Source organism: Rhodnius prolixus, unplaced genomic scaffold (assembly GCF_049639745.1).
Source record: "Rhodnius prolixus isolate KJV_2025 unplaced genomic scaffold, Rpr scaffold_12, whole genome shotgun sequence".
NCBI classification, from domain to species: Eukaryota; Metazoa; Arthropoda; class Insecta; order Hemiptera; family Reduviidae; genus Rhodnius; species Rhodnius prolixus.
This window is the reverse complement of record NW_027411635.1, coordinates 2,649,009-2,662,327: the sequence shown is the minus strand read 5'-3', so window position 1 is coordinate 2,662,327 and position 13,319 is coordinate 2,649,009. Positions and strand designations below refer to the sequence as shown.

General features: G+C 31.6%; 1 protein-coding gene across 2 annotated transcripts in view; it reads right to left on the bottom strand.

Annotated features, from left to right (window-relative positions):
- Positions 1-13,319, bottom strand: part of a (arc) — a 50,412-nt gene that overhangs the window by 9,269 nt on the left and 27,824 nt on the right. For both annotated transcript variants that reach the window (XM_074143140.1, XM_074143141.1), the window contains exon 2: positions 1,003-1,184. In XM_074143140.1, the coding sequence (XP_073999241.1) occupies positions 1,003-1,177 (175 nt within the window). In that variant the 5' untranslated portion in view covers positions 1,178-1,184. The remainder of the gene's footprint in view (positions 1-1,002; positions 1,185-13,319) is intronic.

Sequence of the window (13,319 nt, the reverse complement as noted above, 5' to 3'; positions counted from 1 at the left end):
TAGTCCCTAGGTCGAAAGCTCGGCATAATAAAGTTTACCATGACTGAAACTGACATTTATTTTGTCATCCTATTATTATTATTATTATTATTATTATTATTGCGTATAGCCTGTATGTGTATGGGGAACAGAATATCTCAAAAAAAAAAATTAAACTATTACCCAACCAATATACCATTCCATTAGATTAGTATTTGTTCCGATAAATATCTCATTTTCTCGGGTCGGCGATTATAAAATTTAGAAGGAGGTCACAGTTACATTTTAAGAACGTACTGATTTCTAAATGCAGAGTATGGCAATGCCATGGTAACTGTCAGCTACCGAAAGTTATAGTTAACAACTATTAGAACATCCATGATACCTAATTTGGTAACTGGGCGTAAAGCCCATCTATAAAAGTAGGCATTAATTAACTTTTCTTTTTTTTTTATACAACAACATTATGGGCGATATTTTAAATGTTCTACTATATATTATATAATATTTATATATTATATAATTTATAAACAGACTTTTCTAATAAAAAGAGATTCCGCATTAAAAAAAATGATACATTTGAAAAAATAGGACTGGTTTTTTTTCCACACTTACATTGATGACAGAAGTCAAAGGTTCCAACAATAGAATTTTTGGCCTATGTTGATATTTTCGAGCCCTCAAAATATACATAAAAGATAAACTGGAATAAAACTACACAAATAATAAATACGAGTATAACTCGAAAACGGTTCTAAACCATTTTCAAAAAACTTAACACTAAACATAGTAAACAATCTCATTTACATAATTGAAATATTATTATTGGTTTTCTAAGAGATGTTGGATGAGGTAAAAGTTAACATTTTCACTTGAAAAACTCCACTATTCTCCCTGAATTTATTTGTACCTTTCGTTATGATCAACTAATCCTTTAACACTATCTTAATTATGGACGTGTGAGTAGATAAATTGCTGTGAGGAAAGAAACAAGAAGCTGTACAATTATGATCAAATATCTACCTTTCCTGGTGAGGGCCGGCGATGCCGATAATGGAGTAGACGGACCCAAGGTGACAGGTGAGACATGTCCCGATCTGGATCTGCAGTTGCTTTCATCTTCTGAGTCAGGGGACAATCGTGCGAGACTAACCAACTGTGGATTTGGATCAGAACTGCGGCGTCCAAACAATCGCATCTCAATTCTGCAACAAGAAAACACGTACTTAACTAATGAAAATCAATTTTTTCCGTGCTGGTAAGAGAAAGATAACATTTTAAAAATCACATGAGTCAGAAAAAAAATGTCAGACATTTATTCCACTATAATTAAAATTATTAAAAAAATGATATTATCTATATGATAAATTAAGTGGTCGTTTGGCCGTTGTTTCCACTTATAACACATACCTCCCACTGCCACATAATCACCTCCATAGTTCATGAAGAAGAACATTAAAACTTCGAACTAATAACGTTTATGTTGTAAGAAAAATTTTGTTTGGCCCATGCAAATCATATAAACGGTAAGATTTTTTTAAAGTCATGTATAAACAAGACAAACATGCAGGTCTGTCATTTTAATTTATCAAGGAAAATAAATTTTAAATGGGTTCTGTGGCAGTGTCGATCACAAAAGTCCGTCCAAAAAACGAATGTTCTGAAGCAGACCTTAAACGAACAATATAATTAAAAATTTCTTTTATTATGACAATAACATACAGAGGCTTTGAAATCATCTCTATGGTACTTTTAATGTGTTCTTCGTGGAATGTTTTACAAAACTGATATTTGTAATTAATGTGAAAACAACTTAGCTCTATTGTAAATTAATGTACACAAACTATAGTAAGCTATGTTTCAAATTAAAGAACAAAAAAATGAAATAGAATCTTGTCAAGCGCATACAATCTGTAAACACCACTAACTCACCAAATATCATCAATATCACAAGGATTAAACCCACAAACTAATTTTATAGAAGTTAGAAGTAATCCCGCCAAGAGCTCTAAATAATTAAAAAAATATTATATTATTTAATATGTCAAACAATTTAGTATATTGTAAATTGAAGATGTTTCTGAACTATCCTTAGTTCAGTCAACTATATTTCACCAAACATCTACCTAAAAAACAATGTTTACTATGCCTCTAATAGTAATTACAATAAATCCCAAAAATCAATTAAATTAAAACTAAAGGGTGAAATTGAGTTTAGAAATTAAATGTGTTACAATAAAGAAATACTGATGAGTGTGTGTGTGACTGTTTGAACAGGGCAATCAAAACGCAAAGAATAATTCTACAAAATATATGATGAAAATAATAACCGACTTATGAAGTAACTTTCGGCAAGGGAAAATCATACTTGTTTAAATGGACTTGAATTAAAAAATTACATTTTTGCTCAGGCGTTTTCCTACATTTTCCATTAATAAACAGTCTAAGTAAAATTGTACAAGTGAATAGCTCGGGATGGTTAAAGCTTTATTCGAAAAAAGCTACGCTTTAACAGAAAACAAATATGGTTAAAATTAGTGTGTGTATTTGTATACGGTAGTTTTTTTTGCCGAAAGACAAATTAACCCTGAGTAAAAACGTCAGTATTTTTGTAGTTCATAAGTTTGATCGTATATGGTACGATTGAGGACATGAACATCAAGAGAATAAACGTACATCCTATTAATGAAAAGATACCGTTCTGTATGGTCTCATGGTACGTTAAAATACGAAAATAAACCTGACCAGCGACTACCTAAAATCGTATTTAATGCTTTAAAAGTAATCGATAGTTGCAATCATAATAATGTAAATTATAACTGGTATACCCAATTTAAGAACAAAGTCTATTGCCTATCTGTTCTGAACATATTTTTAGAATCAAAAACTCTAGCCTTTTTTAATACTGAAATAAACAATATTGATGAGCGATTCTATAACCATTTGTTGTCCTCTGATATCGATAGGGCCATCCATTCAAATTATAATCAGGAATTTAGATATTTTAGCTATCTAAAGGTTGGTGAAGAGTACTTTGAATTTTAGATGTTCCATTAAAAAGCATTGATTGGTTTGTCTAATTCGTCTATCTAATTTTGATTTGCCTTCTTTTTACCTTAATAATGAACATTTTAAGTTAAATAGCTCGGAAATATGCACGATTCGTAATTCATGTTGACCCTGAAAATTTATTGCATTTTTTAATGTAATGTGATATGTATAACGACCCTAGGAGCAGATATCTATGTAGTTATATTGATAAAAATGTCACTAATCTAACAAATTTGCATAATACAATATACGTAAAAAAGGGTGGCACCGCATACTGTTCTATTATTTGGATGCAGCCGTTGTTAATTCATATATTGTTTATAAAAAATTGGGTCAAAATATGGAACTTAACATTTCAAGGAACAGTGGGCTGAAGGACAGTGCTGTACTGTCTGCAAAGTTCCGCTTTGTTTTGGTAAAAAGTTGTGTTTGAATGAACATCATATAAAGTATTAGTTGCACAGTGGTATTATACAATACCAGTGCCGCACACTAAAAAAGGACTATTGAAATGTTATTAATTTTTTCTTTTCTTTTTTTCTTATTTCGAGAGTAATGATTATTTGAGAGGGATGGTTACATATGTAAAATAATGGAAATGAATGTTTATTTCCATTTTTTTATAATAAAAGAAATTCTGTGAAACTAGGGCTTTTATTTTCTTTAAAATCGTCTGCCTCAAAGAGTTAAGAAGGAAAATTATCGGCTAGATTTCCTACTGAAAAACACTAGGACTATTAGAGCAACAGTAAGCAGGACTAAAGGTGAACGAACAGGCATTATTTAGTGCATTGGTCATAAAATGTTAAAACCTTACAATGAAACAAATTTCACAACTAATGAGCATTTGATAAGCGTTTTAATCAATTCAATGAATTTTTTTTTATTTTTATTTGGTACCAAGAAAACAAGATGAAAAGATTATCACTGGCACCACCAATCTTTAGTACTATTTATAACTATACTGTTTATCTCCCTAATAAATACAGCAGCAGCAGAAAATTTAATAATACTTAATAAAGGTAGATTTGTTTCTTATTTTATTATTATTATTATTTTGAAAAATTTTAGCGGACTAATTGATAAAAGTTTTTCTCGTTGACCATTGGGTCCTTTGGTAGCTATTTGCAACGCTTTGGTAATCAATGCGGTACAGAGTGGGGCATATTTGAATATCAAATACTACTACATAAACACATTGAACAATGTATATATATATATATATATATATATATATATATATATATATATATATATATATATATATATAAAGAAGTTAAGCTTAAAAGTGGGGTATACCGGAGAATGTTTACGCTTCTCTACCACAGCAACTGTACATTATTATGTAACCCATCTAACTGCAAGCAGTCAAGATGAATTCCGCGAGCTTGCCAACTGTAACCCACTGTCACTTCTTAGCAAATCAATTTCTTTACACAACTTGCTGACCTGAAACTCTCTCTGAATTTTCTTGAAATAAAATTTTCCTCGGAAAAAAAAAAACCTTTCAAAATAAAAGACAAATAAATCTCATAAAATACAAACATCTACTCTGTATAATCCCATTAACGCACATTTACTACCTTTAAATATTGTGACAAGCTAGCAAAAGAGAACAAATTATTTTGATACCAAATGTTTGGCACTCATATATTTCACGTATTTAATATAAAAAGTGTTTTAGAGTTTTATCGAGTGTATTGTGATGCCTGTTAGATGCCGATCGTAGTTATAGTATTTTATATCCAAAGGAAATTTAATTCCACTTATCATTAAATTATCAAAAGATGATGTTATTCTATCAATTATTAAAAGCACTGGTAACATAACTGAGCTTACAATTTAATAAATGTAATCATTTTCAAAATGTTAAGTAATTACCTCTATCTCTGTACCTTCAAATTCATCGGCACTTTGTACTTACACTTTAAGGGTTAGTCTGTTGTATTAAGTGCACCTTAGTAAGAAACATTCTAATACCAACTTCGAGGTGAAGAACAAGTATGCAGTATTTTCCATATATATTTGAGCCGATACAAGGCCTTTTGAAACTCATTCGAAAAAACATGTTCAATGTTATAAAATGATTCGAATACACCATGAGATCACAAGTTTCTCCAAAAAATCCATTAAATTAAAACCAACATTCTCTAAGAAAACGGTATCAAACCAACTTACCTTGAAAATTATAGCCAAATGGAAATAGTCGTTCAAAACAATCGAATTTTCCTGAGAAATGTTATTCTTTTAACTTCTAAATTTTTTAAAAACGTTTCATATTCTAAAATATTCAGTCTGCAATACTGGTAACAGATCTTGTACCAGATGTTGGTACTCTATTTTCAGTGCTAACCTAAGTATATAAATGAATTCTGTGCATGATGGAAGCAAATCGGCAACAAATACTGATGTTAAAGCTTCTAGGAGAATAATATGGAATGCCAAGATTGTCTGGCTCACACAGACAACTTACCTAATAAAAAGTAACAGTAGAAAGTAAGAATTCCATTTTTTTGTCAGTTGTCTCTTTCTGAGAACCTAAACTCATTTATTATTTACTTTTATTTATTTATCATTCAGTAAAAAATTACAAATTTAAAGGAAACATAAATTAGAATTGAAATGCTGCAACAGCGCGATGTCTTAATCACACATCAGATTGACGCTGAGAATTATATGTAGGTCAACCAATAAACACACGTTTCACCTATAATATTTTTTTGAAAGTGTAGGAAATATATTGTTGCAACTATAATTTAAACAAACTTACTAAGCTAAGGCATCGCTTACATGGCGTGAAACCATCTCATCGTTAAACCCACCTCTTCTCAGTTAATGCCAAGCGAAACTTGTACTGGCAGTTGTCAATAAATTAAAAATCCAACTTTCATAAAACCTATTTCTTTTTTCTGCTCGGGTGTTTTATTAAAACTATCAAAAATATACAAAAACTAATTAAAAACACTTCATCCTGATTTACACGAAAATAAAATATAGAATAATAATAATAATAATACATAAACAATAGATACAGTGACTCCCATTAATATTGGGACACATTAAATTCTGTTCTGAATGCTTCTGATGACGCCAATTTGAATACTCAACTTTATATTTCTGAGCATATGAGTCCTCAGACCTACAAACTGTTTAAACAGGCGAAAAATCTGAAAAATGTGGGGAAAGTCAAGTTTGTTTGGTTTAGAAATAATAAAATTTTAGTAAGAAAAGTGGAAGGTGTACCTGCAGCCGTAATCAGATCAGAATTAGATATTCAGCATTTGTTTGGACAATTTGCAGCTACCCCATTATCTGATGAGACAGAAATTGATGGTCCGGAAACAGACAGATCTGATTCTTCAAGGTCTGGTGCCACCAGAAAAAGGAAAACAAAGAAATCCCCTACTGGTTCAATAAAACCTTTTTTTTTTAAAGAAGAAATGAAAAAACCTAAAGGTAAAACTTGTAACTCCATAAATGTAATTGCACATAATGAACTGAAGATTCCATATTTACATGAAAAGAAGTCTATGCAAGAAAACTTCTGTTCGGTTGCTTTTTGGAACATACAAGGTTTCTCCAACTTCAAACTCAGTGTTCCTGAACTTTCTCAAGATACCATTTACTGCTTATCTGAAACCTGGGTAGCCTCAGATACCTTCAAGCTGCCAGCGTACATGTCTGATATTTCTATGGTCTCATCGCCGGCTGTTAAACAGAAGAGTAAAGGAAGGGCAAGTGGTGGCCTGGCCATCATTTTCAGTAACAGTTTGTATAAAATAAATGTCATTGAGAAGTGTGAGTACTGGATGTTTGTAAAAGTAATACTAACAGAGACTAATTATGTGTTTATTATTGGTCTTTTTTATTTTAAACCTTCCCTTGACCTAGATTATATCCTAGATATTCTTAATGATTCCCTTAATAGCCTGCAATCTAAATTTGGTAATAATCTGATACTCCTGGGAGGAGATTTTAACTGCAGGATGGGCCTTTTGAACCAATTTGATGTAGAAGTACTTTATAACACATATCTTGGTGGTAGTCGCAGTAGTCAGGATGATGTGGTTAACACTAGAGGTCAACTATTAGTTGATCTATTGGAGAGCAATAATTTTCTCTTACTTAATGGCAGATCACCAAGTGATACTGCTGGAAATTTTACCAGTATAAATTATAATGGTCAAAGTGTTGTGGACCTGCTTTGGTGTAACCTGAATTTTGCTCATCATATTAATGATTTTTGTGTCACATCTCACATATCACAATCAGATCACTTTCCTATAACTACCATTCTTAATTATAACACTAAAAAACTTGATACTAATAATTCTAACAGCTTAATATTTAAAGATTTTCTTTTATGGGACCCTTTTAAAAGTTTACTATTCGCAGAAACCCTGAAATGTTCCCCTAAAGTGGGCAACATTAATAGTGATAATATAAATGACTTATATACTAACTTTGTTTCCGCTTTATATGATACTGCTGATTCGTTAAAACTTACTTTCCAAAAGAAGGTTAATCTAAATAAACCAACCCGAAATAACTGTCCCTGGTTTGATGGTGAGTGTAGAAAAGTTAAAGCTGCTGTAAAAACCTACTTTAAGTTGTTCAAGGGCAGTGGTTATGATGCAGTTCAGAAGGTGAATTATATCAGTTCCAAAAAATATTACAAGAATGTAGTTAAACTGAAAAAGCGAAATTATGAAAAAGAATTAATAAATAGTTTAAATCAGTGTAATAATAGTAAATTGTTTTGGCAAACGGTCAATAAATTTCGCCCTAAAAATATGCAATTGAACTTCATTAATATGGAACAGTGGATGGTTTATTTTAGGAATTATTATGGGGAGTCTGATATCCGTAATGACTTATTTTTTAGTGTATCTTGTCCTCTCCTTGACTGTCCTGTAACGTTAGAAGAAGTGAAATTTTCATTACATAAATTAAAGTGTGGCAAAGTTCCTGGACATGATAGATTGCCCAGTGAATATTTTAAATATCTCCCTGAGAATTGGCTATTATATTTAGTTTGTTTTTTTAATAAAATTATTGAACAAGAGAAGATCCCTGACGGTTGGTCTAAATCTATAGTTTCGATGATTTATAAAAAAGGTGACAGGACTGCTCCTGATAATTATAGACCAATATCTCTACTATGTGTTATGTTAAAAATATTCTCTCAAATAATGTTAGAGAGGTTGATGGTATGGGATGATAATGTCAATGTATTACCAGAATCTCAGTGTGGTTTTAGAAAAGGGCGCTCATGTATAGACAACTTATTTATATTGAATACTTTAATCCAATTTAAAATTGATTACAGAAATTCTAATTTATTTGTTGTATTTGTAGACTACAGGAAAGCCTTTGATTGTGTGAACCACAATTTGCTTTGGCATAAACTAAATTATATTGGAATGAGTGGCAAACTGATAAGAATCCTTAAACATATGTATGATAATGCAACTTTAAGGGTAAAAAGTGGTGGCTCTGTATCTGATGAGGTAAGTGTAACCAAGGGTGTACTGCAGGGTGAGGTACTTTCTGGATACTTGTTTAGTCTTTTCACAAGTGACATGGAAGAATTCTTTCGAGCGAGAGGTGTCTCGGGTATTCCAATTGCCTCAGATACTGATGTCCTCTTATCTCTTTATGCAGATGATAGTGCTATCTTTGCTGACTCTTTGCCTGATTTAGTAAAAAAAATAGATATCCTTGCTAGTTATGCCAAGACTAACTGCTTAGAGGTGAACTCCATCAAAACAAAAATTGTATATTTTCATAGGGGTCGTGCAAAAAAACTTAAAAAAATGAACTATTTGGGGCAGGAAATTGAACTTGCCCAGTCTTGGAACTACTTGGGAGTTAAATTCTCGGATTCTGGACTCTTTCACCTTCAGTCTAAATTTGCTGCTTCCAAAGCCTCCTCTGCTGTAGGATCTGTTCTGGAGTTGTGTCGAAAGGGAAAAATAACGTCTATGAAAAGCAGGATCAGAGTGAATGATGCTATTTCTTTGAGTACTCTTTGCTATGGAGTTATTATATGGGGACTTCGGTATCTTCCAGCAATAGAAAAAGCACATTTACACTTCTATAAAAAGTTATTTTCTCTAAATAAAAATACCCCTGCATGGTTGATCCGCACTGAACTTACGCTGGACAATTCCAGCTACCGAGTCTTAAAACTTACATTAGCCTGGATTAATAAACTGCTGAGTATGGAGGACAACAGGCTTCCAAAAATATGTTTTTCGCAGCTTAAACATGCTCACTTTAACTACCATAGTTCAATAAAATTTAACTGGTTCTCTCAAATTGATAACTGGCTCACCCAAATTCACTCTAATTCCATTTTATTAGAAACAAATCCTGTCCTTTTTAAAAAATCAATTACACCTACATTAAATAAGTTTAAAGATTTTTTAAAAAATAAAGATTTTGAACTGCTGCTCTCTGCAAAATATAGTCCATTTTATACTAATCTATTCACTCTTACTTATGATAAGGAGCCCTACATTGACCTTAACTTGCCATTTGGCATACTAAAACTTTTCACGCAATTGAGGCTTTCTGGTACATATCAAGTTAAATTAATGGTTAAAAACACCACCTATATCATCAAACCTAAAGAGTTGTGTACAATATGTAATTATAAGGCTGCTGAGGACTTATTTCATTTGATTGTTGTTTGTCCGATATACGAACCACTTCGCAAGCATCATATACCACAGGTTATAAATGTTACCCCACAGCTGTTTCCTAATGTACTAGCCATTAATACTGAACAGGATATAAAAAATCTATACTATTATATTGTAAACTGTTTAAAGATCAGATCGTTTATATTAAATGAATAACTATCAATTTTGATTACTGCCTTTCTTTTCTGAATTTAATTTTCATGTCAATTTTATTGTATTGTATTCTCTTTTTTTTTGTTTTTCAACTACTTACTCTTGTACAAGCTATTGTAATTTTTGTCATTGGCACTTCTTTTTGTATTGCTTCGCTGTTGCTAATTTCTTGTATCATCAATTTTCTATTTTTGTTTTTCTGCAGTCAATCATTGTGGTCTCTCATTGTTGGATTATCATATGTCTGCTAAACTTGTAATGATGTAAATACCAAACTCTATTTGTATGGGGTTCACCCCGTTGACAAATTATAAATAAATAAATAAAATAAATAAAAAATAAATATTGGGACACCTATTACAAAATGATTTAAAAGGAAAATGAAAACAACATACAAAAGTTTGGAATTTTTTTTTTTTAAATAACATTAGCAACATCTGTGGAAATTATATATAAGTATAAATCGATGAAATTCCAAACTGTTAGGTAGCACTTTTTGAAAAAGTGTGAAATAAGGCTCTCAAAAATATTGGGACACCAGAAGTGCTAGAGTTTAAATGTTCAATATTTAAAATCTCCTACTATTTAATAATTGGTTGGTAATAATTTAATAATTGCTTTTTGACTTACAATAGCCCTCAAACGATCAGGCATAGGTGAAACAAGTTTTTGGTTAATTCAGGTGGTGTTTTTTTCCCATTCTTCCAGGAAACATCGTTTTAATTCATTTTTGTTAGATATTACTCGTTTTTCTTAAAGCACTGGCTAAATATTGCCATAAATGTTCAATGGGATTAAGATCTGGTGACTGCGGAGAGGTTTGGAATACTTTTGGGCAATTGTATAACAGTCACTGACGTATCACCCAAGCCGTAGGTTTGGGGTCGTTATCTTGGTAGAATTTAGAAGACCCTAAAATACCAAATGTTTGGGCACTTTTTTCAAATTATATTTTAATATATTACTATAAACCATTTTGTGCATCATTCCATCAATAAACACTAATTCTCCAAATCCTGATGCGGACATCCAGCCCCAAACCAGAACTGACCCACCTCCACCCGGAGGTGCAGCTTTAAAACCCTTTAAAGTTGGCTGTAAATTCTTCTTTTCGAGTTCAGCATTCGCTTTCCTCCAGACCATAACCCTTCCATCTGATTGGAAAACATTAAATTTTGATTCATCGCTAGAGTATATCATTCCAAAAGTCACTATTTACATTGGAATATTTTTAGGCAAATTTCACTCTCTTAACACGATTTATCTTACTGACAAAAGGATTCTTCCAGGCTACTCTACCATGATAGTCGAGTTTTCTTAGCACTCTCCGAACTGTTTCTGCTCCTTTTTTGCTCTCTGAACATGTCAGAAATTTCACATAGAAGTTTTGGAGCACTAAGTCGGTGATCTTTTTTAATTCTTTTAATATATAACGCTGCTCTCTCTCAGAGAGCAGTTGAGGACGGCCTTTTTGCGGGGTTGAAACAATTCTTTTTTCTTTTTGGTAACGCTGAATGATGTTCCACGCAGTAGATGTTTTAGGTCCGATCAGTTTTTCTGTCTCTCTAACACTTTTTATTGTCTTTGTGCAAAGAAATTACAATTTTTCTTTGTTCAATCGTTGTATTTGTATTTTTGCGCGACATGTTACACCTGGCTTGATTTATATAAACTAATTTAATTATTAATTTCATATTGAATATATGCTTAAGGTATATATTTACAAATTGTATAAATATTCGGGCAAAACCTTGGACAAACTATAAATTATAATAGTGTCCCAATATTTATGAGAGGTAGAATTTGCTCTTATTATTATATATATTTTTTTTAATCTACCAAAACATTTTTATGTACTTATTTAAATAGTTTTTATTTAATTAATAGTAATTATAAAATGAAATGAATTTATAAAAATTTGAATAAATGGGTGCCACTTTTAATTTTCGTCAATTTTTAACTTCTGTATGTACTGTCCCAATATTAATGGGAGTCACTGTACATATAATTTAAAATGAAAAGAACAACTACTTGAATAAAACTTAGTCTGATAAAATAAACTAGAAATTTAAAATACTTTTTTTTTAATCACTTTAATTAATTTCGCAACTACAGTATATTTCTGCAATAAGTGAAGCTGATACAACATGATACATAGTATAAATACATGAGTAACATGAGGGGAGAATTCACCCATTATTGAAACTCCCAAAGAAGTATAGTTCACTATTGTGCATTGGCACTTACTTCATTGAGAAGATAGCGTGGCCAACTACGTTTCAACCGTCTTGGAGGATTTCCTGGTAAAATAGTAAGTTAGGACACGTAGAGGATTAGGATTTGAGGTAATTGAAGTGTAGAATTTAACCTAACGGTATCTTACAGCTTCTTGAAACATAGGGAACATGGAAATCAACAAGTGTAAGGTAAAGTTTGATACAAAGTAAAGGAGCATTAGCGATTTGATGGAATGTTTTTTGACTGGAAGGATTGGATTTTGTAGATATTGGCTGAGCCCCAAAGTTCCATTCCGTAAGTCTAGGTAGGTTTTAGTATCATTGTGTAGATATAAGACGTTTATTGTTTAGTGAAACTTTTAAATCGTTTGTCAAGAAGTCTAAAGAGAAGTTTGAATCTTCACAATACCTAAAATTAAAATTACAAAGATAAAAAAATAAAATATTTAAATTTTAATTTACAATGAATATATACAAAGAGTACACGATTTCACATGCTATTGTAGCCTCAGCTGGATTGCTTAAAAAGTGTAAAGAAAAACCCTCTATGAATTTTCTTGAAATAAAATTTTCCTCGGAGGAAAGATTGCTTAAGAAGTGTAAAGATAAAATTGCTTAAAAAGAGTATCATGTTGTAGATGTGCAAGACACTCTCCTTGCTAAAAGATGTATTTTTCTTTAGGCAAATAAATATATTATTATTATTATTGATATCTTCCATATAGCCAATCCTAAAACTCCCCAAAAAACCTACTTTTCTCTAATTTTAAAATCCCAGCAATGCAGGTGAAAAAAAAAAGTCGTTTTGTAAAGAAGTTTTTTCTGTTCTCAAAATAATTGAGGCAGAATACGAGGGGGTACCCAAAAAAAAACCGGAATTATTTTTTAAAAGCTATTTATTTACAAATTTTTTACAGAACAACCTTATCCCCTTCAAAATACTCTCCATTACAACTAATACATTTGTCCCACCGGTGCTTCCACTGTTCGAAACATTTTTTGTAGTCATCTTTAGAAATGGCTGACAGCTCCTTCTTCGTTTTTTTCTTGACCTCTTCAATGTTGTCAAATCGGTGACCTTTCATGCCCTTTTTCATGCGTGGAAATAAGAAAAAGTCGCACGGAGCCAGGTCAGGCGTGTAAGGTGCGTGGGGCAGCGGAACCATGCAATTTTTAGCCAAAAACTGTGTAA